At 42.2% G+C, this 25,284-nt stretch overlaps 1 protein-coding gene across 1 annotated transcript in view; it reads left to right on the top strand.

Moving 5' to 3' along the window:
• Nucleotides 1-25,284, top strand: part of NUP210L (nucleoporin 210 like) — a 74,771-nt gene that overhangs the window by 44,022 nt on the left and 5,465 nt on the right. Inside the window, exons 19-36 of the mRNA XM_087865854.1 lie at nucleotides 3,630-3,718; nucleotides 3,916-4,020; nucleotides 4,328-4,429; nucleotides 5,355-5,483; nucleotides 5,814-5,941; nucleotides 7,125-7,257; nucleotides 7,976-8,038; nucleotides 8,406-8,585; nucleotides 8,944-9,024; nucleotides 9,110-9,241; nucleotides 11,623-11,781; nucleotides 12,696-12,787; nucleotides 14,216-14,390; nucleotides 15,670-15,845; nucleotides 16,657-16,874; nucleotides 18,683-18,819; nucleotides 21,648-21,774; nucleotides 24,399-24,548. Coding sequence (XP_087721980.1) covers nucleotides 3,630-3,718; nucleotides 3,916-4,020; nucleotides 4,328-4,429; nucleotides 5,355-5,483; nucleotides 5,814-5,941; nucleotides 7,125-7,257; nucleotides 7,976-8,038; nucleotides 8,406-8,585; nucleotides 8,944-9,024; nucleotides 9,110-9,241; nucleotides 11,623-11,781; nucleotides 12,696-12,787; nucleotides 14,216-14,390; nucleotides 15,670-15,845; nucleotides 16,657-16,874; nucleotides 18,683-18,819; nucleotides 21,648-21,774; nucleotides 24,399-24,548 — 2,376 coding nt within the window. The remainder of the gene's footprint in view (nucleotides 1-3,629; nucleotides 3,719-3,915; nucleotides 4,021-4,327; nucleotides 4,430-5,354; nucleotides 5,484-5,813; nucleotides 5,942-7,124; nucleotides 7,258-7,975; nucleotides 8,039-8,405; nucleotides 8,586-8,943; nucleotides 9,025-9,109; nucleotides 9,242-11,622; nucleotides 11,782-12,695; nucleotides 12,788-14,215; nucleotides 14,391-15,669; nucleotides 15,846-16,656; nucleotides 16,875-18,682; nucleotides 18,820-21,647; nucleotides 21,775-24,398; nucleotides 24,549-25,284) is intronic.

Raw genomic sequence — 25,284 nt, 5'->3', positions numbered from 1 at the left:
TTTGTCATATCTCTCTTCATTTTTGATCATTGTATGTTTTAGCAAACATACATATAGATTTCTTGATTGCAGAGGCATGGTCTAGGATCCAATGTTTCTCGTAAGAACATAAAATTAATTTTTTAATGTATTTATTGCCTATTATTTGCCTAATATTATGAAAATTTCATTTATTCATTAGAAAATACTCATTGAGTGACTGCTACATATAAGACCCTGTACTAGGCACCTGAAGATGGAATGGTACATGAGATAGTCATGGCCTCTGCCCTTATAGACTTTATATAAATCTTTTTTAAGATTTCATTTATTTATATATTTATTTTAGAGGAGGGGAGGGGCAGAGGGAGGGGAAGATAGAGACTCTCAAGCAGTTTCCCTGCTGAGTACGGAGCCCAATGTGAGGCTCAATCTCATGACCTTGATCTCAAGACCTGAGCCAAAACCAAGAGTCAGATTCTTAACCAACTGAGCCACCTAGGTGACCCCCTCATAGACTTTAAATATTACAGTTGTTAGGTGTTTTGAAGGACAAATATTGGGTGCCTGAAGAGTTATAGCAGAAAACCTAACCTAGTTTAGAACAGAGAAGGCTGCCCAAGAAAGTAACATTTATGCTGAGACCACAGAAAGGGGAGACAGAGTGAGCAGAAGAATAAGGTGAGTGAATCTTACAGAGGGACCAGAGGCACCAGCAGGAGTTCTGAGAGAGCAGCAAGCCATCACATGTCATCAGTCCTCAATCCTCTGCTTGTACCACATTTGCTGATTCACCAAAGCCAGTCACCTGCCAAAACCGACTCAGGGTGGATAAGCACTGCTCAGGGGCATGGGTACCAGCAAGCATGGTTCACTGCAGGCCCGTAACGTGGAAGTTTGCCACAGAGCAATCCCAAAGGTGAAGAACAAAGAGGTACAGAGGGTAACTTTTAAGTTTCTGGCATGAACATTTGGATGGATGGTGTAACCATTCATGGAATAAGAAATGCTAGAGGAGAAATATTCAGCCTTCTCCACACCCACAGGGAGCTCACCCACAGGACAAGTCTTAAGAACTTAGCTAGAGAACACGGTACTCGTGTATGTAATACTATAATACTCTAATGCCAACAATATGGTACACTTAGTGTAAAAACTAAGGAGGAGGGGCACCTGGCTGGCTCAGTCAGTGGAGTGTGCAACTCTTGGTCTCAGGGTTGTGGGTTCGAGCCCCACATTACATGTAGAGATTACTTAAAAATCTTAAAAAAAAAAAAAGTGGTAACAAGGAAAGAGATGCTCCTTACATGCTGTAACAGTCAACCACCAGATACAATCAGTGCTACTTCTGTTTTCTGATTCATCCCTCCCTCTAACTCCATCACCATGTCCTCATCATGTCTGTCCCTTGTTATTGCAGTAGCCTCCTGGCTGACCTCCACACTACTGTCCTCCACACTACTATCTAGATTACCTTTCTAAAGTACAAATCTGAACCTCTTTCTTAAAATTCCTGTTTTGGGGCACCTGGGTGGCACATTCAGTTAAGCATCCACTCTTGGTTTTGGTTCAGGTCTTAATCTCAGGGTCATGAGATTGAGCCCTGCATCAGGGTCTGAACTCAAGGGGGAGTCTGCTTCTCTCTCTCTCCCTCTGCCTCTCCCCTTGCTCACTCGCTCTCTTAAATAATAAATAAATAGATCTTTTAAAAAGTTGTTTTGGATACTATGGACTGAACTCTCAGACATGCCAAACACTGCACTGAGTACATTACATGGATTTTCTCACGTCATCCCCATCCCAACTATGAGACACCATGATGTCAGTGTGCTCATTCATCATTTATTGAGTTCTTACTGTATTCTAGGGACAGTTTTAAGCTCTGAGATTACAGCAGTAAAATACGTGAGGCAGCAAGCCCTCTGACACCAGAGCCCATCCTCTCAACCACTGACTATACTGTCACTGCACTGCCTTCAGGGCCTCCCCATATCTTTCAGGATAAAATTCTATGTTGCAGCTTAACATACCAACCCCTGCCTACCTCTATGGCTTCACCTGCTGTTATTACCCATGTATACCCTACATTTTTCTCACACTCAACAACTTTATTTATTCATTAAAAAATTTTAAGGTTTTATTGTTTTAAGTAATCTCTACCCCCAATGTGGGGCTTGAACTTACGACCACATGATCAAGAGTTGCACGCTCTTCTGGCTGAGCCAGCAGGGCACCCCCACTCAACAACTGTATATCCGTAGCCACGACAAGGCTTCTCGTACCTCTTCCCTTTCATGTGTTTATGTTTTCTTTTCTTGCATCGTCTCTGGTCTGAAATGTTCCTCTTGCCGTCTGTGAGTGTTCTGTTCCGCTATATTACCATTCTAAGGAAAGCATTCCCTTCCTGTGCCCTGTACCTACTGCTCGAGCAGCGCTCACCACACAGTATTGTAGGGCTTGGCTTACCTCGCAGTCACCATACTAAAGCTGCAGGCTTCTTTGATGGCAAGGATTGTGTTTTCTTCTTCATCTTTGCATCCTAATTACCTGGCATAGTACCTGGTATGTAGTAGTCCCTCAATAAACCTTTGTTGGTGGATGGATGGATGGATGGATGGATGGAGCATCATGAGAAGCTGTGTCACAGATTCAGGCATGATCATACTGTTGTGTTGAGGATAAAACAAGAATTGACTTAAGTGGTAGATTTATGTTAAAGTTTTAGAAAGAAAACAAAAGAATGAATAGGTAAAACAGGGTTGGATTATAGAAAGTTTCAAATACTAGTTAAAGGAGTTTGAGTTGTTCTAATGAGGAATACCCGTTTAAAGTGGACGAGATGAGGGACACCTGGGTGACTTGCTCACTGAAGTGTCTGCCTTCGGCTCAAGTCATGATCTCAGGGTCCTGGGATTGAGTCCTGCATCAGGCTCCCTGCTCGGTGGGGAGCCTGCTTCTCCATCTCCTCTGCTTGTGCTCGCTCTCTCTCAAATAAATAAATAAAATCCTAAAAAGTAAGTAAATAAGACGAGATGTGACGTTCACATTTATAGGACAGTTTAGAACAGCAAAAGGCCCTGAAGGGCCATATCTTTATTTTTCACTCCAATTTTTATTTTTTTTAAAGATTTTATGTATTTATTTGAGAGAGAGAGAGAGAGAGCGCACAAGTGGGGGAGTGGAGGGGCAGAGGCAGAGAGAGAAGCAGACTCCCTGCTGATCAGAGAGCCCAATGCAGGGCTCGAATCCAGGACCCTGGGATCGTGACCTGAGCTGAAGGCAGACACTTAACTGACTGAGCCATCCAGGTACCCCCTCACTCCAACTTTTAAATCAAACAAAAGTTTCCCCATACACTTTGTCAGTCTGTGTTTGGACCCACAGGCCATTAGAGCTGGAAAAGATTGTAGATTTTGCCTGGCCCAATCCCTCATTTAATAAAGAAAGTGAGAAATAAAGTGGTTGCTCAGAGTCACATAGGAATATAATAGCAATCAACACAAAAACTCAGTTTTCTGTTTCTTGTGTATTTCCCCACGAAGTATTTTTTCTTCCTGCAATAGAACATCATTTGGAAAAGATTAGGACAGAATTTGGTTTTCAGGAGACACTTTATATTCTACATGTTATTGTTTCTCACATGTCTCCAGGTCATCAGGTCCTTAAAGTACATCAGTTAAAAGGGACTGTACTCATTGGAGTCAATTTTGTGGGCTACTCAGAGAAGAAAAGTCCAGAGGTAAGAAATAAAAATCACTGAAATTTAAGGCTCTTCATTTATAACTTAAAAAAAAATCACTTGCAACTAATGTAAATCTGAGAACCATGCACATCTCTGATTCTGTTATCTTTGGCATGTGAAAGAACACTGGAATCTTCTCTCAGCTGAGGAGTTAAAAGTCTATACTCACCTTTGTGGTTGTTGTGCATTTCTAGAAGCTTTCCAGCTTGCCCAGATCTGCAGCTGTGGAGCTGCTCCTAGTAGACGATGTAACTGTACTGCCTGAGAACGCCACCATCTATAACCACCCTGATGTGAAGGTGAAGTTGGACGGGTCTAGTTAAATGGGATCCAACTGGAGGGGAAGAGTATGAGGTTATTAAGATTAATAGTATGGCAATAAAAAACTCACTTATGTGTTGAAAATCACTGATAAGCATATGTAACAGGTATAATAATTAGGTGCAATATCCTTGGTACTAATACTGTAATAATCATAGTTTGTCTTCAGTCCACTGACCTTAATCTTTTAATCCCATACTCTTCCTTAACTAGGTAGGACTTGTTTTCTCTGAATTATTTATAAACCAAAGAGAGTAGAGTGTTGTGTGTCTGATCTCTCCATAGGAGATATTTAACCTTGTGGAAGGATCTGGTTATTTTCTCGTCAATAGCAGTGAGCAGGACATTGTCACCATCACTTACATGGAAGCAGAAAGCTCTATCCAGGTGAGGTCTAGAGATAGTCCCAAGTTGATAGTCTCAGGTCAAAGTTCACCCTTACGAGAATGATTGGAAAAATTCCATTGTATGTCTCAGACTTAATATTATAAAGGTAACATTTGCCTCTTTTTTTAACCTTCATAGATTCTCCAACCCAAAACAAGCTTGTTTTGTTTTTTTTTTCCATCTGGGCAATTTTTGTTTCTGATTGAACTGTGACAGTGTAGAAGACCTCTAATTGTAAGATTTCCATGAAAAGAAGGTTCATTTCTATAAATTTCAACACACAGAACTGTGTGGATAATTAATTGTACCGTTGACTTCATAACCTGAGTATATGGTGTTTTTAGCCAGGCTATGACAACTCAATGTATTAAGCTATCTTTGTAGTCAGTATGCCAAGGGATTTGCTTTTAGTTGACTTTTAGTAATAAAAATAATACCTTATATTAACATATGTGGGTATTTCCTTTCCTTCTAAGAGGTCAAAGGAATTTAACTTACCTTGGTCATAATGTTTAAGGAGGGGAGGTTGCAGCACTGTGTACAGGGTGTGAAAGTACCTGCTACGTGGGGCAGGATCCACAGCACATGACAGAAAACCAGGTTCTCTTCATGCATCCTGCCCCGCTGGTGATGTTAGCATACATGGACTGGATTTTCTTCATGAAATCCCTTCCCTGTTCATAATGAAGAAGCTGCATGTGTATGTTGGATTCTGCTTGAATTCAGTCAACTTAAACTTTACTCTTTACCAGTTAATATTTGTTATGGGTGCATGTTGTGCTGTGCCTGAAACATATAATGTGACCTCTCAGTTCCCGTCACAAAGGAAGTAAGTTGTTGTATTTTGTGCTTTGAATGAAAATAGTTGCTTTGATTATGTTTGGAGCATGTGTGCTTCCTTACCCAGCTGCCATCTTCCTTCTAGTTAGTTCCAGTACACCCTGGATTTCTCACCTTGGAGGTCTATGATCTGTGCTTGGCTTTCCTGGGTCCAGCAGTGGCCTACCTCAGGGTGTCAGACATACAAGAGCTGGAGCTTGATCTGATTGATAAGGTGAGAAACGTTTGCAGTTTCACATCAGAGAAGCAGGCCTCATCTTGCCCTGTAGCCCCACTTTATACAGTCTGTGTGGCTCCTGTGTGTGCAGCAGGACCTTCAGTGATGTAATGGAAATACCTATCCTTAAAGAACAACATGCCAGCGTTATAAGATGAATAGAGTATTGAAGAGCAGATAAACCAGCACATGTAGGTTAGGTTTATTTGATGAAAGGCTGACCAGGAGCATTCAGCACAAACAAAAGTTTGTCACCCTCAAAGAGTTAGACTGTCCTTGGTGAATGAGACACTTCTACTAAAATTACCTTTTTTTTTTAACTACTAGGTTGAAATAGGTAAAACTGTGTTAGTAACCGTAAGGGTTCTTGGCTCTTCCAAACGCCCATTCCGAAATAAATACTTCAGAAACATGGAGCTTAAACTGCAGTTGGCTTCTGCCATCGTCACCCTGACGTGAGTGCCGCCTCAACACTTCCTTCTCCCCAAGCTGAACATCAAGAGTCCACTCTCCCGAGGGGAGGGGGGTGGGGGAATGGGATAGACCGATGATGGGTAGTAAGGAGGGCACGTATTGCATGGTGCACTGGGTGTTATACACAACTAATGAATCATCGAGCCTTACATCGGAAACCGGGGATGTACTGTATGGTGACTAACATAATATAATAAAAAATCATTTAAAAAAAAAAAAAAAAAAGAGTCCACTCTCCCTACGTTACTTCACATTTTCTTCTTTCCTTTTCTGTCACAGTGCCTTTCAGCCCGTACTCTTCCCCATATCCGGCTCTCTACAAAGTACCCCTTCCACGTCCTCAGATGTGTTGTTTAGGGATAAACTCACGTGTTTGTGATTTTTTCCATTTTATGAAACTTCTCCTTGGTATCCTCTGGGGTGCTTCAGGATGGAGGACCTTCAAAAATCTATCTAGGGGCGCCTGGGTGGCACAGCGGTTAAGCGTCTGCCTTCTGCTCAGGGCGTGATCCCAGCGTTCTGGGATTGAGCCTCACATCAGGCTGTTCCGCTATGAGCCTGCTTCTCCCTCTCCCACTCCCCCTGCCTGTGTTCCCTCTCTCGCTGGCTGTCTCTATCTCTGTCAAATAAATAAAATCTTTAAAAAAAAAAAAAATCTATCTAGAAGCAGAGGTGCTGGTATTCCCCTCTGCAAATGTGGAATACAGAAATTCCAAGGTGCTTTAGTATTTGCAATTTTGCCAGTCTTATGTTTATGTTGCCCTTATTTCTTTGGGGCCTTTAAACAAATATTTAGCCTTCAGGAACTTCCTGCCATTGCCATGAACCTTGTCTTGACTCTGGAAATTTATTTTCTGGCAGTTCCCTTTAATTAGAGTTAAAATGAACAGAAAATGTTATGCATCGTAGAAAGAAGCATAACTGGCTACTCTTAAAGTCAAATCTTTTTTTTTTTTTAATAATTTTATTTATTTATTTTGGGAGGGGGTTTAAGGGGAGGGAGAGGAACTAGCAGACTCCTTGCAGAGCCGGCAGGGGGCTCCATCCAACGGCTCCAAGACCAGGACCCAAGCCAAAACCAAGAGTTGGACGCTCAACTGACTGAGCCACCTGGGTGTCCCAAAATCAAATCTTTCTTACCTAAAAATACATACGTCTTTGCAGGCTAATGGAGGAACAGGATGAATACTCTGAAAGTTACATCCTTCGAGCTGTCTCGATTGGGCAAACCACACTTGTGGCTGTTGCCAGGGACAAGATGGGGAGGAAAGTCACATCGGCTCCTCGCCAGATTGAGGTAAGGAAATTATCTCATCCAGAATTAATACCTCATCTTATTTAGCTTCATTCATCTTTTTCTGTTCAGTTTGTGCAAGTTAAAAATTATTTGACTAAGTAAAATGATAGTTGTTTAACTCTTGAAACAATATGTGATTTGTTTTAGGGGGTTTTTTTCTGTATAAAAGTAATATACTTCTTGTAGAAAATTTGGAAAGCAAAAGAAATAATAAAGATGCACAATGAAAATCAGCTGTAATTCCACTCCTTAGAAGCAACCGTTCCTTATTAATAATCCTTCACTTCTTCCCCATGCTCATTTTAACATAGATGAATCATACTGCTTTTTTCATCCTAATCCTATATCAAAAGTATTTTTTATGTCATTAAAAGATCATTGTTGGCCATGAGTTGGCAATTGTTGAAGCTGGGTAATAGGTACCTGAGAGTTCATTATACTGCTCTCTCTACTTTTATATATGTTTGGAAAAAAGTAAAAAAGAAAGATAATTATAAACATAACTTTAATGACCACTTTTATTCCAATGAATGGGCATATAATTTTTTAAGTATTCTCATTTATAATTTTTTGCTATTATAAATAAAATGTGTGTTTATAAATAAAGTAAAATGCATGTCTGTGTATAGGATTTTTTCTTTAGAATAAGCCGCATGATCATTTATTACGAAATTGATTCTGGTCCATCCCTGTTGTCTCTTTGGTCTTCTCCTTCAAGGTGTTTCCTCCATTCAGACTTGTTCCAGAGAAGATGACACTGATCCCAGCTAACATGATGCAGGTGACCTCAAAGTCAGGAAATATGATTTACCCTTTCTCTTCACCCTGCTCTGCCCCACCCCAACACACACGCATGCCCTTCTTCCTATTGGCCTCCTCTTGTCTACTCCTAGCCAAGTACAGCAGGATCTGATAAAGAAGAAGAATGAGCACTTTCCTGTCCCCTAACGAACAGGATATAACCTACCTCTCGGAACCCCATAGATCATGTGTGGTGCTTGTGTTTCTTCTGCATTTGAGTTGATGTGGGGTATGTCCATTGGGAAGTGGGGGAGGGTAAGAGGTCAAATTGCTTGGACAGAATGTTGGGAAAAGAGATGTGATTTCTCCCTATGTTCCAGGCATTTACTGGTATGTTTAAATTCCAGGTAATGTCTGAAGGTGGCCCCCAGCCCCAATCTATCATTCACTTCTCTATCAGTAACCAGACTGTGGCTGTTGTGAATAGGAGGGGGCAAGTTACAGGGAAGGTAGTCGGCACAGCTGTGGTTCATGGCACCATCCAGACAGTAAATGAAGATACTGGCAAAGTCATTGTGTTTTCCCAGGTATTGGTTCTTCGCTCTGTTCTGCTTCCACTTTTCTATCTGGGAACCATATTGGGGCATGTGGGGTGGTGATGAGGAGGGTGTCAGCAACTCAGAAAAAACCCTTTGAGTCCCTTACCTGGCATTCTCTTAACCAAGCATGTAAATATGTAATCTTTAGTGAAAACCCCACAGAGTATTTGGCATTATTGTAAGACATAGTCCCTATCCTTAAGGAATTGTGTATGGAACAAACACACATCTATGGCGTATTCTTTTGTTGAATGCCCAAACAACAACAAACTCGTTATCATAAGCACCCTCTGCCCACTGCACAGACATCCCTTTTAGCCTGAGCTTGCTTCTACCTGTTGAGCAGGATGAAGTGCACGTTGAAGTGGTTCAGCTACGGGCTGTTAGGATCCTTGCAGCTGCTACTCGACTCATCACAGCGACTGAGGTCGGTAAGGTGGCTCTGTTCCCGGTGTTCTCTGGTAATGCCAGCTGGGCAGGACATAAAGCACAGCACTGCTGCTTCTTTTCAGATGCCAGTTTATGTCATGGGAGTGACCAGTACCCAGACCCCTTTCTCCTTCAGCAATGCCAACCCTGGGCTCACATTCCATTGGTCCATGAGCAAAAGGGATGTATTGGATCTAGTACCCAGGCATTCAGAGGTATGAATGTGTCTGTTTGTTATATCATCTCAGGGACATCGATAGTAAATTTACCTTATCTCATCAAGTTTGAGACTGACTTCACTTTCTAAACTATACAGTGTTACTCTTTATCTCCTTTTCCCCTTGTTCTGTGAACTCTGGAAACCTACAAATCATATGAAGAATTCAATTTGAGTATTCAGATAATGCTATGTAATTTTTAATATACTTTGCTGGAAGGAATTCTCAAAAACAATGTTTCCTTAATATTGTATTTGTGAGCATTTGTGTTACATGAGTAGTAACACGTTATGAATACGAAGTATGTAGACAGGCACGCTTCCGTGTCCTAGGCTTTACGTCACTGTGCTTCACAGATGCTACATGTTTTTACAGATGGAAGTGTTGTGGCAACCACAGGTCTCTTGGTGCCATTTTTCTGACAGCGTTTGCTCACTCTGTATCTCTGTCACATTTTGATAATTCTCACAATATTTCAAACTTTTCCATTATTGTTTTATTTGTTATGGTGACCTGTGATTGATCAGTGAGTATGATTCACTGAAAGCTCAGACGATGGTTAGCATTTTTTAGTATAAAGTATTTTTAATTAAGATACCTACATTATTTTAGACATAATGCTGTTTGTTGCACACCTAATAGACTAACCGTATAGTGTAAACATAACTTTTGTGTGCACTGGAAAAGAAGAAAATTTATTTGACTTGCTTTATTGCACATTGGCTTTATTGTGGTGGCCTGGCACTGAGACTGCAGTGTCTGAGGTGAGCCTGTGCTCTGTGGTAAGTGAAAATAGCTTTGATGTCTTAATGCACATAGCATGAAGCCTTACTCAGAAACCTGGAAAAGAACAGAAATAATAGGGAGGGAGGGAGGGAGAGAGGGAGGGAGGGAGGAAAGAAGGAAGGAAGGAAAGGAGTGGATGCGAAGGGAGGGAGGAAGGAAAGGAGGGAAAGGAAGGAAGGAAGGGGATGCTCAGGCTAACTTTACCTAGTTTACAATATTGTCACCAGATGGTCAGTTTGAGAGAACCCACCCAAGGTGGTCTGGGGACAGTGGCAGCCACTTCGATCCTTAGGAAGAAGGAACCTGCAGCCAAGTTACCCAGTAGGTCATGACTCAGTGCTCACCAGAACAAAGAGTGAGAGGTAGATCTTGGGGGGGGAACAGGGAGGTTACAGGAGCTAGAATTAATAAGGTATTTCTAGAGCCAGCTAAAAAGAAAAGAGAAGTCTGAAGAAAAGTTACAAAATCTCTTTGTAATCCTTCTAAAAATATCCTAGATCTGTAGTCCAGAGAAACTCTGGTGTTTGGGTCTTCTATCTTTATGGGCTTCCCTGAGCCTGCTTATACGCAGAATGGAGGAGAGATGGAACTGTACTTTGTTTGGCAGAGTTCTGCACAGGGATTCAGCTCGTTTTCTTGACTAGCAAATAGAGATTGTGTGAAAAGAGCATCTGTCCTATTTCTCCCTTCCTCCAACTTTATCTAAAGCCCAACTCTTGTCTTTAGGAAAAGTGATTGAAAGCCACATACAGAGTTTCTCCTCCTGCCTCAGACCCTGCAGGGTGAGCAGAGCCGGCCCCACACGGAGGTCTCCTGCACTGTGGCGTCAACATTCAGAGATTCACTTGGATCAAACATATTATAACCCACTTGTTCTTTAGCATAAAGCTTCTTTCCAGACAACTGATTGAGATCTGCATAAAGGAAATGGGAATTTTTCTGTGGGGGAGGAGGGAAAGGTGATTTTGGAACTTGGGACTCTGTGAGTCAAGAGAGCTGGAAGAAGGGTCTTGAGGGCTCACTCTGAACAGCAAAAAGACAGGAGAAAGAGCACATGAAATGAGTGCTCCAAAGGTAGGCAGGTGTCTACTCCAACATCTGTCTTAATGCTTGCCCTGCCTTCCCGATGGCCTTATACGGTCTGGGCCAGAGTGGTGGGGAAACAGTAGGGAGATGGTCCGCTAGTGTGAGCATAGTCCTGAAATAGCTCTCCTTTCTTGTCCTCTTCCTTCCTTGCTACCACTCTGAACTCCAGGAGTAGATGGTCTCACTTCTCCCAATTCAAGTTCTATCTGAAGCCATTTTAGAAACCCCTTCCTTCATTTTCATTCTTCTGTCAATGGATTGACTTCAGGATAACATGAGACTCTCACAGAGGCTTGCCAGAATGAGTTGAGTGCTATACACAGAGTGTACTTTCGGGGTGACTGTGTTGCTGGGAATATGAAAAGAAATAACTATGAAAATAATACCTGGTTCTCTAGTTCTTTTATACAGATGTAGCATACATTTTCTTTATCGTTACAACACAGAGGGAGGGGCACAGTGATTATTAATGAATATTTCTTAATCCATTCCTGACTGTTTTCCAGGTTTTCCTACAGCTCCCGGTAGAGAATAACTTTGCCATGGTTGTCCACACCAAAGCAGCTGGTCGGACCAGTATCAGAGTCACTGTCCGCTGTATGAACAGTTCCTCTGGGCAGCTTGAGGGGAATTTGTTGGAACTGTCTGATGAAGTTCAGATCCTGGTAAGGTCCCAAACCTAAATCTTGTTTTTACATATCAAGGAGAAGAAAGTTATATTCTCTTATCATCCATGAGGAGCTTGATCTGGCTAGAGGTAGAGAAATTGCTAGAGGGAGTCCTAGAACAGGCTCATAGTTTCTAGATCTTTGTCATTCTTGCTAATTGCATCTATTTAAGTATTGATATCAGAAGCTGTAAGAATGTGCAGTCCCCTCAACTCCCCACACAATAAACACAAAATATGAAACCATAATCACTAAAAAGGGATTCATTTCTGAGCTGCTCCGCCTAACATAGATACTATGATACCATCCACTTAGGAGATCTAAGCCTAACTTCCAGTAGGATGTGAAAGCATGAATGGTTGGTTTCTACAGATGTTCTCAGGCTGAAAGCCCTGTTGTTTGTAGTGTTCAAAAGAAAAATGATCATTTGTGGGGGGCAAATAAGTTTCTCTACCTCTGAATTTAGTACTGATTTTTTTTCTATTTTTCTCCTTTATTTTGGCTTTGTTTCTCTGATTCAGTGAGGGATAGAGGAAAGAGCATTTTACTAGGAAGTAGAGAACCTGAATAGTGTCCCTTGTTAATTTATTATTATAGGTTTTTGTTCTCAAATCTCTTTTCAGGTTACCAGAGCTAAAATTAGAAATTTCAAAATTATTTTATACCTAATATCTAAGTGATGCAGAGGATGTGGTCAGTCAGCGCAGCTTTGTCAGAAGCAGGGCTAACACTAGATTTGTATTCTAGAATACCAAGGCATGTTTTAAGTGTCTGGCTCATTTGGAAAAGAGTGTCGTGGACCCTCAGGATAAGCTGAAGTGAGGTGGACGTTGATTTGTAGTTGATACGTGAGCAAAGGTCATCATTTTGTCTTTTCCAGAAATGAGGAAGACATTATTTTCTCACTTCAGGTTTTTGAGAAACTCCAACTGTTCTTTCCAGAGTGCCAGCCTGAGCAAATTCTGATGCCCATGAATTCCCAGCTCAGACTCCACACCAACAGGTGAGGAGAGTGGGGAAGGGCAGGCCAGCTTCCAACCTTACCCTTAGGAACATGGAAAGAACTCTTCCCTTCTAGGTGATTTTTCTAACCCACAAATAAATTTTTTTTAGTTGAAGTGAAATTCATGTTACATAAAATTAATCATTTTATTTTATTTTATTTTTATTTTTTTTAAAGATTTTATTTATTTATTTGACAGAGAGAGAGACAGCCAGTGAGAGAGGGAACACAAGCAGGGGGAGTGGGAGAGGAAGAAGGAGGCTCCCAGTAGAGCAGGGAGCCCGATGCGGGGCTCGATCCCAGGACTCTGGGATCACACCCTGAGCCCAAGGCAGACGCGTAATGACTGAGCCACCAAGTCGCCCTGAAATTAACCATTTTAAAGTGGACAATTTAGTGGTATTTAGTGCATCACAGTATTGTGCAACCATCACCTCTAATTCCAGAACATCTTCATCACCACCAAAGGAGACTGTACCCATCAACAATCACTCTCTGTTCTCCCCTCCTCTCAACCTCTGGCAGCCACTGATCATCTCTCTCTGTGAATTTAAGTCTTCTGTGTATTTCATTTATTACATGGAATCATATAACATGTGATATTTTGTGTTGGCTTCTTTCAGTTAGCATGTTTTCAAGGTTTATTCCCATTATAGCATGTATCAATATTTCATTCCTTGTATTTATTTTTTTTAAAGATTTTACTTATTTATTTAAGAGAGACAGCAAGTACAAGTAGGGGGACAGGCAGAGGGAGAATGGGGAGCCTGACTTGAGGCTCTATCCCAGAACCCTGCGATCATGACCTGAGCCACCCAGGTGCCCCTATTTAATTTCTTTTAATGACTAAATAATACTCCACAGTATGGATATAACATATTTAGTTTATCCATTCATCTATTGTTGGACATTTGGGTTGTTTTCACCTTTTGGCTGTTGTGAATGCTGCTGCTATGAATATTCACACACAACTGTTTGTTTGAATATCTGTTTTCAATCCTTTTAGCTGAATTTTTTATTTTTTATATTTTTTTAAGATTTTATTTATTTATTTGAGAGAGAGAGCGAGCAGAGAGAGAGAGCACGAGTGAGAATGGAGGGGCAGAGGGAGAAGCAGGCTCCCTGCTGAGCAAGGAGCCCATTGCGGAACTTGATCCCAGGACCCCAGGATCAAAGGCAGATGCTTAACCAACTGAGCCACCCAGGTGTCCCTAGTTGAATGAATTTTTAATGATAAATATGTGATGGGATGTGATTTTTAAAGAGATAGGCATAAGCCAAAGGCAGACTTTTACTTGAACAAATAAGCACACAACATGGAGAATGGCAAGCAATTTCCTCAGAGTACAGTCTCTAACAGTAATCCTGGCAATCTCCTTCCCTTCTGGTCAGACCCAAGAGATGCCACTTGTTCCATTTGTTCCCTAGGGAAGGGGCCGCCTTTGTGAGTTCCCGTGTTCTCAAGTGTTTCCCTAATTCATCTGTCATCGAGGATGATGGTGAAGGGCTCCTGAAAGCTGGTTCCATTGCAGGTACTGCTGTGTTGGAAGTCACTTCTATAGAACCTTTTGGAGTCAACCAAACAACCATAACTGGAGTTCAGGTGAGTTCAGGGACTTACTCAAAAAATTAAAAGGAATACCATGGCCTGAAGAGGCAGATTTCCTGGTTTAAGAACTAGGAACTTCCTTGGAAGTCAGAATGAACTGTAAGATAAGAGGACAATCTTGACATGGGTATAAGCCATCAAATTAAAAGTGGCCTTTAGAGTCCTTGTTATAACAGGGATTAGCCTCAAATTGGTATACTTTCTGAGCAGTGTTGGTAAAAGGGTGTGGGAGAGGGTAGAACTATTGCCATCAAAATTAGGCTTTGTTATTAGAATTAAAAAATTCAGTCTAACATGGGGCGCCTAGGTGGCGCATTCAGTTAAGCGTCCAGCTCTTGGTTTCAGCTCAGGTCTTGATCTCAGGGTTGTGAGATCGAGCCCTGTGTCGGGCTCCACACTGAGCATGGAGTCTGCTTGAGATTCTCTCTCTCTATGAGGTGCCTGGGGGGCTCAGTTGATTAAGCATCTGCCTTCAGCTCAGGTCATGATCTCAGGGTCCTGAGATTGAGTCCCGCATTGGGCTCCCTGCTCAGCAGGAAGCCTGCTTCTCCCTCTCCCTCTGCCCCTTCCCCCCTCCCAGTTGGGGGGCTCTTTCTCTCTCTCTCTCAAAAAAATAAATAAAATGTTTAAAATAAAAACCCTAAAAAAAATCTATAAATTGATAATAAGTCTGAGACCTAGCACAGTTAAGTGAAGCTATAGAAGATGGAGCTGCGGTTCAAAGCTGGACTTCTACTGCTTCACAGCTTCTCTGGTACTGTATGAAAATACTAGCTACAGTATTCTTGATAAACAATCAGTTATGTAGCAATAAATATTGAGTGGTTTGCACAAAACAGATGAAGTGCATTCCTTTGCTCAGAAAGCTCCAACTTCAGGGCACCTGGGTGGCTCAGTCAGTTAAGCATCTGCCTTCAGCTCAGGTCATGATCTCAGGGTCCTGGGATTGAGCCCTGCGTCAGGATCCCTGCTCAGCAGGGAGTCTGCTTCTCTCTCTCCCTCTGCCTCTCCCCTGCTCATCCGTGCACACGTGTGTGCGCTCTCTCGCTCTCTCAGGTAAATAAATAAAATCTTAAAAAGAAAGCTCCAACTTCTCTCCACAATCTCTCAGCTTTAATAATTGAGGAGCCATTTCCTGTACTGTCCTATTTCTTACTGGACTCTGATTTAAGTTACCTCTGATCAGGAGCTGTTTCCCATGAAAGAACCACCGCTTTTTTATCGTGGACTGTAAACTTCAGAATCTATCGCAGCTCCTCTCCTTCTCCCACAGGTGGCGCCAGTGACATACCTGCGGATGAGCAGCCAGCCCAAGCTGTATGCAGCCCCTGGGAGGACTCTGCCAGCCTTTCCGGTGGGCATGTCTCTCACCTTCGTTGTTCAGTTCTATAACAGCATTGGAGAGAAATTCCACACACACAACACCCAGCTTCATCTGGCCCTGAACAGGTGTGGAATCAAAGGAATGATGACGATGTTGTGGTAGTCATTGTGCAGATAGGCTCGGGTTATCCAGTAAATTCCTCTCATGTTCTCTACTCAGAATCTGATCTTTCTTTCTTTCATTAGGTTGGGAAACACCAGAATGGTGCTAGTTGTTCAGTGAAGAAGAATTTCAGGGTGTCTTCAATCTTTCAAGCCCTAGTTCACAGAAAGCCTCCATAGGGAGCTGGTAGGAGTATTATTATCAAAAAGCTGTACTGGGGCACCTGGGTGGCTCAGTCAGTTAAGCATCTCACTCTTGGTTTCAGCTCGGGTCATGATCTGGGGGTCCTGGGATCAAGCCCCACGTCAGGCTCCACACTCATTGTGGGGTCTGCTTGGATTCTCTCTCTTCCTCTCCTTCTCCTCCTGCTCATGCTCTCTCTCTCTCTCTCATATGCGTGCGCCGTCTCTCTCTCAGATCTTTAAAAACAGAAAATTTTAAAAAGCCAACCTCTCGGGCACCTGGGTGGCTCAGTCAGTTAAGCATTCAACTCTTGATCTCAGCTCAGGTCTTGATCTCAGTGTTGGGAGTTCAAGCCATGCTGGGCGTGGAGCCTACTTAAAAAAAAAAAAAAAAAAAAAAGGCTTACTGGGTACTCTGTATATAAAGGTAATAGACCTGACCTGTGGCCACTGTTGCTTGCCCTCCACCATAGAATTCCTTCTGAACCTTTGAGCTGTTGAATAGAAAATGCTGTGACCAGCTCTGCCCCCAGAACTGTGTCTTCACAGTGATCTTTCGGAGATTACCTGCTACTTTCTTATCTCCTTTCAGAGATGACCTGCTACTTATTGGGCCAGGGAATAGGAACTATACTTATGTGGCCCAGGCAGTGAACACAGGAGTGACGCTTTTGGGAATCTGGGACCGGAGGCACCCAGGTGTGGCAGATTATGTCCCTGTTGCTGTGGAGCACGCCATTGAGCCAGACACCCAGCTCACCTTTGTTGGCGATGTCATCTGCTTCAGGACTCACCTCCTCAGCCACAACGGTCTGGATACCTTCCCTTTCTGAACTTCACAGCTAACTGGATGAGAAAGCAACTCATCCCTTAGATAATTTTTTTGAAATTATTTCAAGTCTGAGGGTCTAGGCTCACGTGGCTGGCTCAGTCCGTAGAGTGTGTGACTCTCCATTTCAGGGTGTTAGGTTCAAGCCCCATGTTGGGTATAGAGATTATTTTAAAAAATAAGCCTGAGGGTGGGGCTTGATCCCATGATCCTGAGATCATGACCTGAGCCAAAATCAAGAATTCGATGCTTAACCAACTGAGCCACCTAGGTGCCGCCAAAAATAAAATCTTTAAAAAAAAATCTTGAGGGCCTCTCTGGGAATATTGACCATGCACCTCCTGAATGCATAGTTCACTGTATCATTATGTAGATGGTGTGGGTACCTTCCCTTCTCCCCCATTCCCAGCTTCTGAAGGAGGTTAATTGATAAATTGAAGAACAGTAAAGGATGAACTAAAATGAAGGAAAATGCAGTAAGGCGTTAGTTCTAGGAACCAGTTGTGAATACACTGTTTTGTAAGGGACATTTGAAGGCCTAACTCTTAAATATATAGTAACCATAGCCTTGTACTGGGCTAAACTATACTCTTGATCAGCAAAGCATTTCCGCCCTGGGAAGTACTATTGAGTGCAAGAACATCAGCGTTTGGTTAAGAAATGAGTATTAGGGGCGCCTGGGTGGCACAGCGGTTGGGCGTCTGCCTTCGGCTCAGGGCGTGATCCCGACGATCTGGGATCGAGCCCCACATCAGGCTCTTCTGCTATGAGCCTGCTTCTTCCTCTCCCATTCCCCATGCTTGTGTTCCCTCTCTCGCTGGCTGTCTCTATCTCTGTCGAATAGATAGGGAAATCTTTAAAAAAAAAAAATGAGTATTCTCTGGGTTTACAGAAAGTATATTCTAAGGCAGTGTACCCTGCCTGGGTGTATGCATCCAATCATCCATCCAAGTAGGACTGGTGAGGGGTGGGGAGTGTGTGGCTCTGTGACCTCTTCTGGGAACTGTGGATCCATGTGTCTGGGTGCAGTGATGTGACGTGGGTCCAGATTCTATATATTTAGGGCTTGATTCAGAAGGAGTCCACTCAGCTCAGGTCATAACCCCCAATCCTGTAACGACTGATTTGCAAGCAACCACCACTAACATGTAACCCAGGGCCATTGAGCTAGCCCTGCTTTAGGGTTCACAGAGTTACAATCTTATGATTGTTAATCTCTTGTCAGTGAAACAACACTGTTACTTTACTCTTTTGCTAGATTTTGTCAGGACTGTCCTATCTTCCATTCTAGAATACTTGGACATCCTAAATCTATACCACTTTGAATGAGGAAGCAAAAGGACCAAAAGCCAGGTTCAGTAATTTAACCTAAGCTCAAGGTGGCATTCCTCTGCCACCTTGAGACTTAAGCCAAAGTATACAAACCTTCTCTCCTGCCAGTTGTCACCTTCTTGCAGTCTTCTGCTGATATCCATCAGTAGCTAAGAGTTATCCCTGTGTGTAAAAGGGGTTTTTCCTTTTTCCTAAGAACAGTTATGTTCTCCAACTAAGTAGCTCCTTCTGTGATTCTGAAGGTCAGTAATTCTTGTTTTATTTTGTGGCTATGATGGTATATGAAAGGGAGCCTGACATTCAGAAAATAAAGTTATCTTCAAAGCTGGATGTTCCTCCTAGGAAGAGATATCTGTATGCTTGAATGGTTTACTGTTACAGAGTCTGAATAAGTGTAGAGTGACCATCCATTTAGATCAGAGGTTGCAACCAAGTTTTTTCTCTTGTCTTTTCTTAGGTGAACCTGGGATATGGATGATTTCTGCAGACAACATTCTACAGACAGACACTGGCACTGGAGTAGGAATGGCCAGGAGTCCGGGAATCGCAACAGTCTTTCATGACATCCCAGGAGTGGTGAAAACATATCGAGAGGTAACCCTAACAAGGCCAGGGTGACTATTTCCATATTTGGGGATATGCATATGGAATACACATCCCAGGAAAAGAAATACACTGACATGTCAGATATAAAGCCAGCCAGAAAACTTTGGAACATAAAACTAAACAGTGAATAGGATTCTTAACCAGAAGGAAAAATAAATAAATAAACAAATAAGGGGCGCCTCGGTGGCTCTGTCAGTTAGGCGTCTGCCTTTGGCTCGGGTCATGATCCGGGGGTCCTGGGATCAAGCCCCACGTTGGGCTCCCTGCTCAGCATGGAGCCTGCTTCTTCCTCTCCCTCTGCTCTTTCCCTCTTCTTGTGCTCTCTCTCTTGCTCTCTCTCAAAAAAAAAAAAAAAAAGTTTCAGAAGAAAGACTAGTGTGATTTTTACTTTAAAATATCACTGTGGTGGAGCGCCTGGCTGGCTCAATCAGTTCAGCGATTTGGCTCAGGTCATGATCTCAGGGTTGTGAGATTGAGCCCCACGTCGGGCTCTGTGCTCAGTAGGGAGTCTGCTTGAGATTCTCTCTCTCCCTCTGTCTCTCCCCCCTCAAATAAACAAATCTTTTTTATATTTTAATTATGTATTGGAGTATATTCGTATACATGTATCCTGTTCAGCTGTACGTGATCTTTCTTAATACAAGATTATAGTATTTCTCATTTCTTTTTTAAGTTTTTTATTTATTTATTTGACAGGGAGAGAGAGCACAAGCAGGGGGAGCAGCAGTCAGAGGGAGAAGCAGACTTCCTACTGAGCAAGGAGCCTGATGCGGGACTTGATCCCAGGGATCATGACCTCGAGCCAAAGGCAGACGCTTAACCAACTGAGCCACCCAGGCGTCCCAATAAATCTTTAAAACAAGACCACCAGGGGCACCTGGTGGTGTGTGCTTTTAAAATACATCTATATCTCAGTGTAGCTACTGGTTGGTACTAGACTGTAGGGGCCAGAGTTGATTGTTAATCTCGTCAGTGAAACAACACTGTTACTTTACTCTTTTGCTATATTTTGTCAGCAAACATTTTTGAGATGGGAGAAAAAATGATTTAGGAATGATTTAGGAGAGAAAGGGAAATGTGATGTCGAAGTAGAATTGGTGAAGCAACACCCTCTACTAGGTGAAATAGTCGAACAAGTGAGGGATTGGCTTGATGAAGCCTTTTCTCTTTCCCCTTAAATACATGTCGGGTCTCCCTCCTCTGTGCCCAGAGGACTTGTTTTTTCCTCTTTTCATTACTCAAATGTAACAACTATCCTTTGTTGAGCATCTACTATGGGCTTGGCATTTTGCATGTTTTTTTTTTATTTTGATTTTACATCCAGTGTAACTATTATTTTTAATTTTCACAACCCTGCAAAGTATTATCCCAATTTTATAGATAAGTAAATTGCCCAATATGTGCCCACATGGTATCTGGTGACTTCTTGTAAGGAGTTCACAGTTTAGTGGTGATAGAAATAATTACATGTAGACAGTTTAAATAACTACAACATAACTGACCAGTGATTTATAAGTGACATGTCAGAAGTGCTCCCAGAGTCCAGACATGGCTGGCTGGCTCATTCGGGGAGGGGGGCCGTGCGACTCTGATGTACAGCTTAAAAAAAAATTAGGGGGGAGGGATGCCTGGCTGGCTCAGTTGGTTAAGCGTCTGCCCTCGGTTCAGGTCATGATTTCAGGGTCCTGGGATCGAGCCCTGTGTCGGGCTCCCTGCCCACTGGGGAGTCTGCTTCTCTCTGCCCTCCTGCCCTCCTCCCTGCTCATGCTCTCTCTCTCTCAAATAAATAAATAAAATCTAAAAAAGAGGGGGAAAAAAGAAGAATACAGAAGGGGGCACACCCAAATGGCTCAGTCAGTTAAGTGCCTGACTCTTGATTTTCGGCTTGGGTCATAATCTCAGGGTCGTGGATTGAGCCTGGAGTCAGGCTCTGTACTCAGCGCAGAGTCTGCTTCTCTCCCTCTCTCTCTCCCTCTGCCCCTCCCCCCACTCCTGCATCCTCTCCTCAAATAGGTGGGTAAGTCTTCAAAACAAAAAAAAAAGAATACAGAAGAAAGTAAGTCACTTAATTCTGCTTAGACATTAAGGCTAAATTTTCTAGAAATGACATTTAAACTGACTCTTGAGATCTGAGTCACACAAAAAAAGAAATAAAAATAAACTGAGTCTTGAGGATTAGGAATTTGGCAGATAAAATAGAAGGCTTTTTATTTTTATATTTTAAGATTAATTTATTTGAGAGAGAGAGAGAGAGAGCATGCAGGAGTTGGGGCGGGGGATCCAGAGAGGGAGAGAATCTCAAGCAGACTCCCCACCAAGTGTGGAGGCGGTCTTGGGACTCAGTCTCACAACCCCAAGATCACGACCCTGATGATATGACCTGAGCCAAAACCAGGAAGTGATTTTTAACAAAAATAAAAATACCTACAGTATAAGACAGAACATTACAAATACATTGAGAGAAACAAAGTACTTTGAAGTTTCAGGAAAGGCTGAGATTATAAGCAACTAAAGAAAGTTGCAGTTGTCTTCAAAGGCATTTTAATAGGGAGTCATCCAAAGGGAAAATGTCAAACAGAGTAATGGACAAAGACCTCCTTTTAGGAAAAAAATGTTATTTTCTTCTCAAAGGTAGAGATTTTGAAGTTTTGAGGTTTGCCACATTTTGTGGTTCTTAAATATGTGATGAAGTAGAAGAGCAGTTTGCACTTGTGTGAAAAGGATGCTTTTGGTTGAATAAGTTATGAAGGGTAGAGAGGGAGAGAACAATATTTTCTAAGAACTTAGGTACAGATTTTCCTTTGATTTGCTGACAGGTGGTGGTCAATGCATCATCAAGATTAACGCTCAGTTATGACCTCAAGACCTACCTCACCAATACCCCCAAGTCACCTGCGTTCAAGCTCTTCATCACCACCGGCAGGAACGGTGCTAATCTTAAAGGTCGGGAGTCTCTTTGTACATCTGGGTAATTGTTCCCATCATTCCCGTGTTCCTTCAACTCATTTACCCCTTAGACTAGTGATCCATATTTCCTTTTATTTCAAAATTGACTCCACCTTTAACAAATAAATCATTGACAGCTATGACCTTACAAATGACTGGATATCAGGTTTTGATATAGGCTACACCTAGTCACTGTTGTTTTTCTAGTTATAACCTTGCCTGAGAGGTGGCCTAAGCCAGGGATTTCCAAATATGGCTGATTTTCAAGGTTATCCAAGGAAATCTTTTTAAAAATATGGTCTTAGTCTCCATCCAGATAGTAATAAGTTTGGGATAAGGCCTAAGACCCAGTTCTTTTCCAGCTTCCCTAGATTTAAGAATTGTTGGACTGGGAGACATCCTATTATTTACTCACTGAATTTACTTTGTATGTTTTTTTGTTCTGTACTGGGCTATAATTTACCGTCAGTAAAAGGTTGGGGGTGGTGCCTGGCTGGCTCAGAGGAGCATGAGACTCTTGATCTCAAGGTAATGAGTCCAAGCCCCACATTGGTCATAGAGATTACTTAAAAAAATAAAAAAAGTGTGTAAAATTTTTTAAAAGATGTTGGGGGGGAGAAAACTAAAATACAAGAAATTCCTAATAGATTCTAGGTGCACGTTAGCAGTTTTTATATATTTTATCTCATTTAACAATCTTTTTTTCTTTTTAAAGTAGGCTCCACGCCCAGTACCCAACATGGGGCTTTGAACTCACAACCCTGAGATCAAGACCTGAGCTGAGATCAAAAGTAGGACGCTTAACCAACTGAGCCACCCAGGCGCCCCTCATTTAACAATCTTATGTAGTAATTATCATCATTTTAAAAATGAGAAGTACCGAATGTAAGAGCAAGTAACATGTATAAGCTAACAACTAGTTAGTGGCAGAATTGGTAGATCTGTCCCACTCCAAAGTCCACGTAAATTCTTTCATTCTTTTTTTTTTTTTAAGAAAGCGCAAATTCTATTTTTTTTTTTTTGCCAAGAGAACGTGCAAAACCAAGAAGTCCAAAATATAATTACTGACTATAAAATTTAAGTCTACTTGCCCTTTTTGTCCCTCCATTTTTAAGCACTTATTTTTTTTCACATTAGATATTTAATTTTATCATAAGTGTAATCTAAGTATATATAAATATTTGGTTTTTAAAGTTTTCCAGGTTCTTTTACAAAGTACTAAATATTTATAACACATTCACTCATTGTTGTCTGCCTTGTGATTTACAGATTACAATTTTTCCCCCCAGAATCTTTCTAAAACCACAACTTATTTTATGAAACCTCATGAAACAACTCCTTTGATATTGCTGATAGTCTCCAAAAGATGAGAATGGTCACCGGACTACTGGCAGCTGAGAAAGAACTTCAGCAAACTGAGACCATTAAGAAACTGTGCAGGGGAAAACTTGTTAACAGGACACCAGCTCCTGTTTAATCTAGAATGCCATCCATTACAGCTATCCATCTCTTGCTGGCTGCGTGGCTCCTGTTTAAGATACCATTTGTAATAGGGGCGCCTGGGTGGCACAACGGTTAAGCGTCTGCCTTGGGCTCAGGGCGTGATCCCGGCGTTCTGGGATCGAGCCCCACGTCAGGCTCCTCCGCTGTGAGCCTGCTTCTTCCTCGCCCACTCCCCCTGCTTGTGTTCCCTCTCTCGCTGTTTCTCTCTCTCTGTCAAATAAAATCTTTAAAAAAAAAAAATACCATTTGTAATAAAATTCTAGAGATCTCTAATTTGAATCACACTGCAATCGGTTATAGAAAATGAAATTTCCTAGACTGAAAAGCTACCTCTGAACTATAATAGCTGTCCAGTTTCCCTGGAATCTGTCTCATTCCTACTGAAGAATTCCAAAACCTTTTGAAAGAGGACCCCATCTATGATATTGATAATGGAAACCTCACTATAGTCATTCACAATCTAGCAAAAGCAAGCGTCTTAAACTATTCTTTCATCTTGATTGTAGCAGAAGCCAACAGGGCTGGCCTAATCACCCCCCCTCTTTTTTTTTTTACTGTTTTTTAAAGTATTTATTTAAGTAATTTCTACACCCAGTGTGGGGTTCAAACTCACAACCCTGAGATCAAGAGTTGCATGCTCCTCTGATTGAGCCAGCCAGCTGCCTCCCCTCACCACCCCCATTTTTGTTTAAGATTCATTTATTTAAGGGGCGTCTGGGTGGCTCAGTCATTTAAGCGTTTGCCTTTGGCTCAGGTCATGATCCTGGAGTCTTGGGATCGAGCTCCGTGTCAGGCTTCTCGCTCAGGGGGGAGTCTGCTTGTCCCACCCCTCTTCTTGTGCTCTCTCTCAAATAAATAAATAAAATCCTTAAAAAAAAAAAAGATTTATTTATTTGAGAGAGAGAGAATCTCAAGCAGATTCCCCGCTGAGCATGGAGCCCAACAAGGGGCTCAGTCTCAAAACCTTGGGTCACAACCTGAGCCGAAATCAAGAGTCAGATGCTCCACGGACTGAGCCATCCAGGCGCCCCACCTCTTTTTTTTAAATCAAACTACTGCCTTTATATGTTTCCTCTTTTACAAATTCTTACAACAATTATCTCTTTTCTGCTTATTAGGATCCTGTACCCCAAGTCAGGCCTTGGCCATTACAACAATACTTCTTCCTGAGACCCTCGTGCTTTGCCATGTGCAGTTCAGTAATACTTTGCTAGACATCCCAGCAAGCAAAATTTTCCATGTCTCTGCAGGTTTCAGCATGGAGAAAGGTGGGTCCCCCCAGCTGGATCTGGGGCCCTTGTTTCCATCTCTGTACAGTGCAGCCCAATTGGATTGCATTTACACTTTCCAGTTTCTTCTGCTATGTAACTATGGAAACTTTCTCAACTAACATTTTTGTTTAATCTCTGTAACACCCTGTGCTTTTCTATTATAGTCATCTATTTTCTTCTTTCTAGTCCCTGTTATCTCTGGGCTCAGATCATTCATCTTTTATCTCCAGGAAGTAGCTGTGTTTGTTTATTGATGAAGGCTATCCCAAGCAGAGTAGCATTAACTAGCGTAAAGTAGAAACAGGCATGACATCGGAATTTCATGTAAATCATCTGATCTAAAATGAGAGGATTCATGTCAAACGTAAGGCATAAATAGGATAGTGCCACAGCCCAAGACCTTCTGCTCCAAGGCCAGGCAGTATGGCGTGAGTAATGAGCCGCCACTGAAGGAAGGCTCACTCAGCAAACCGGTGGGCACTAAACAGAATGCCTGGCGCCCGGACACGCACTAGGTGTACATAGGGGAGCAAGACAGGGCTTTTCATTTTCACCAGTGCTGCGCAGGGTGATCCGTCACGGAATAGAGATGCATGGGATGCTGCAGATTCAGAAAGAGAAGAGGAGCATTTACCTCAAACCTAGGGGTTAGAGTGTGGTTTTACACAGCAAGGCATGTGGAAGGGTGACTAGGAGTGAGCTAGATGTGAAGAGGCCAGAGGCCAGGACATCC

Source organism: Ursus americanus, chromosome 2 (assembly GCF_024610735.1).
Source record: "Ursus americanus isolate L20-20 chromosome 2, mUrsAme1.1.p, whole genome shotgun sequence".
Taxonomy (NCBI): Eukaryota; Metazoa; Chordata; class Mammalia; order Carnivora; family Ursidae; genus Ursus; species Ursus americanus.
Note: the sequence above shows the minus strand (reverse complement) of the source record. Positions and strands in the feature narration are given on the sequence as shown.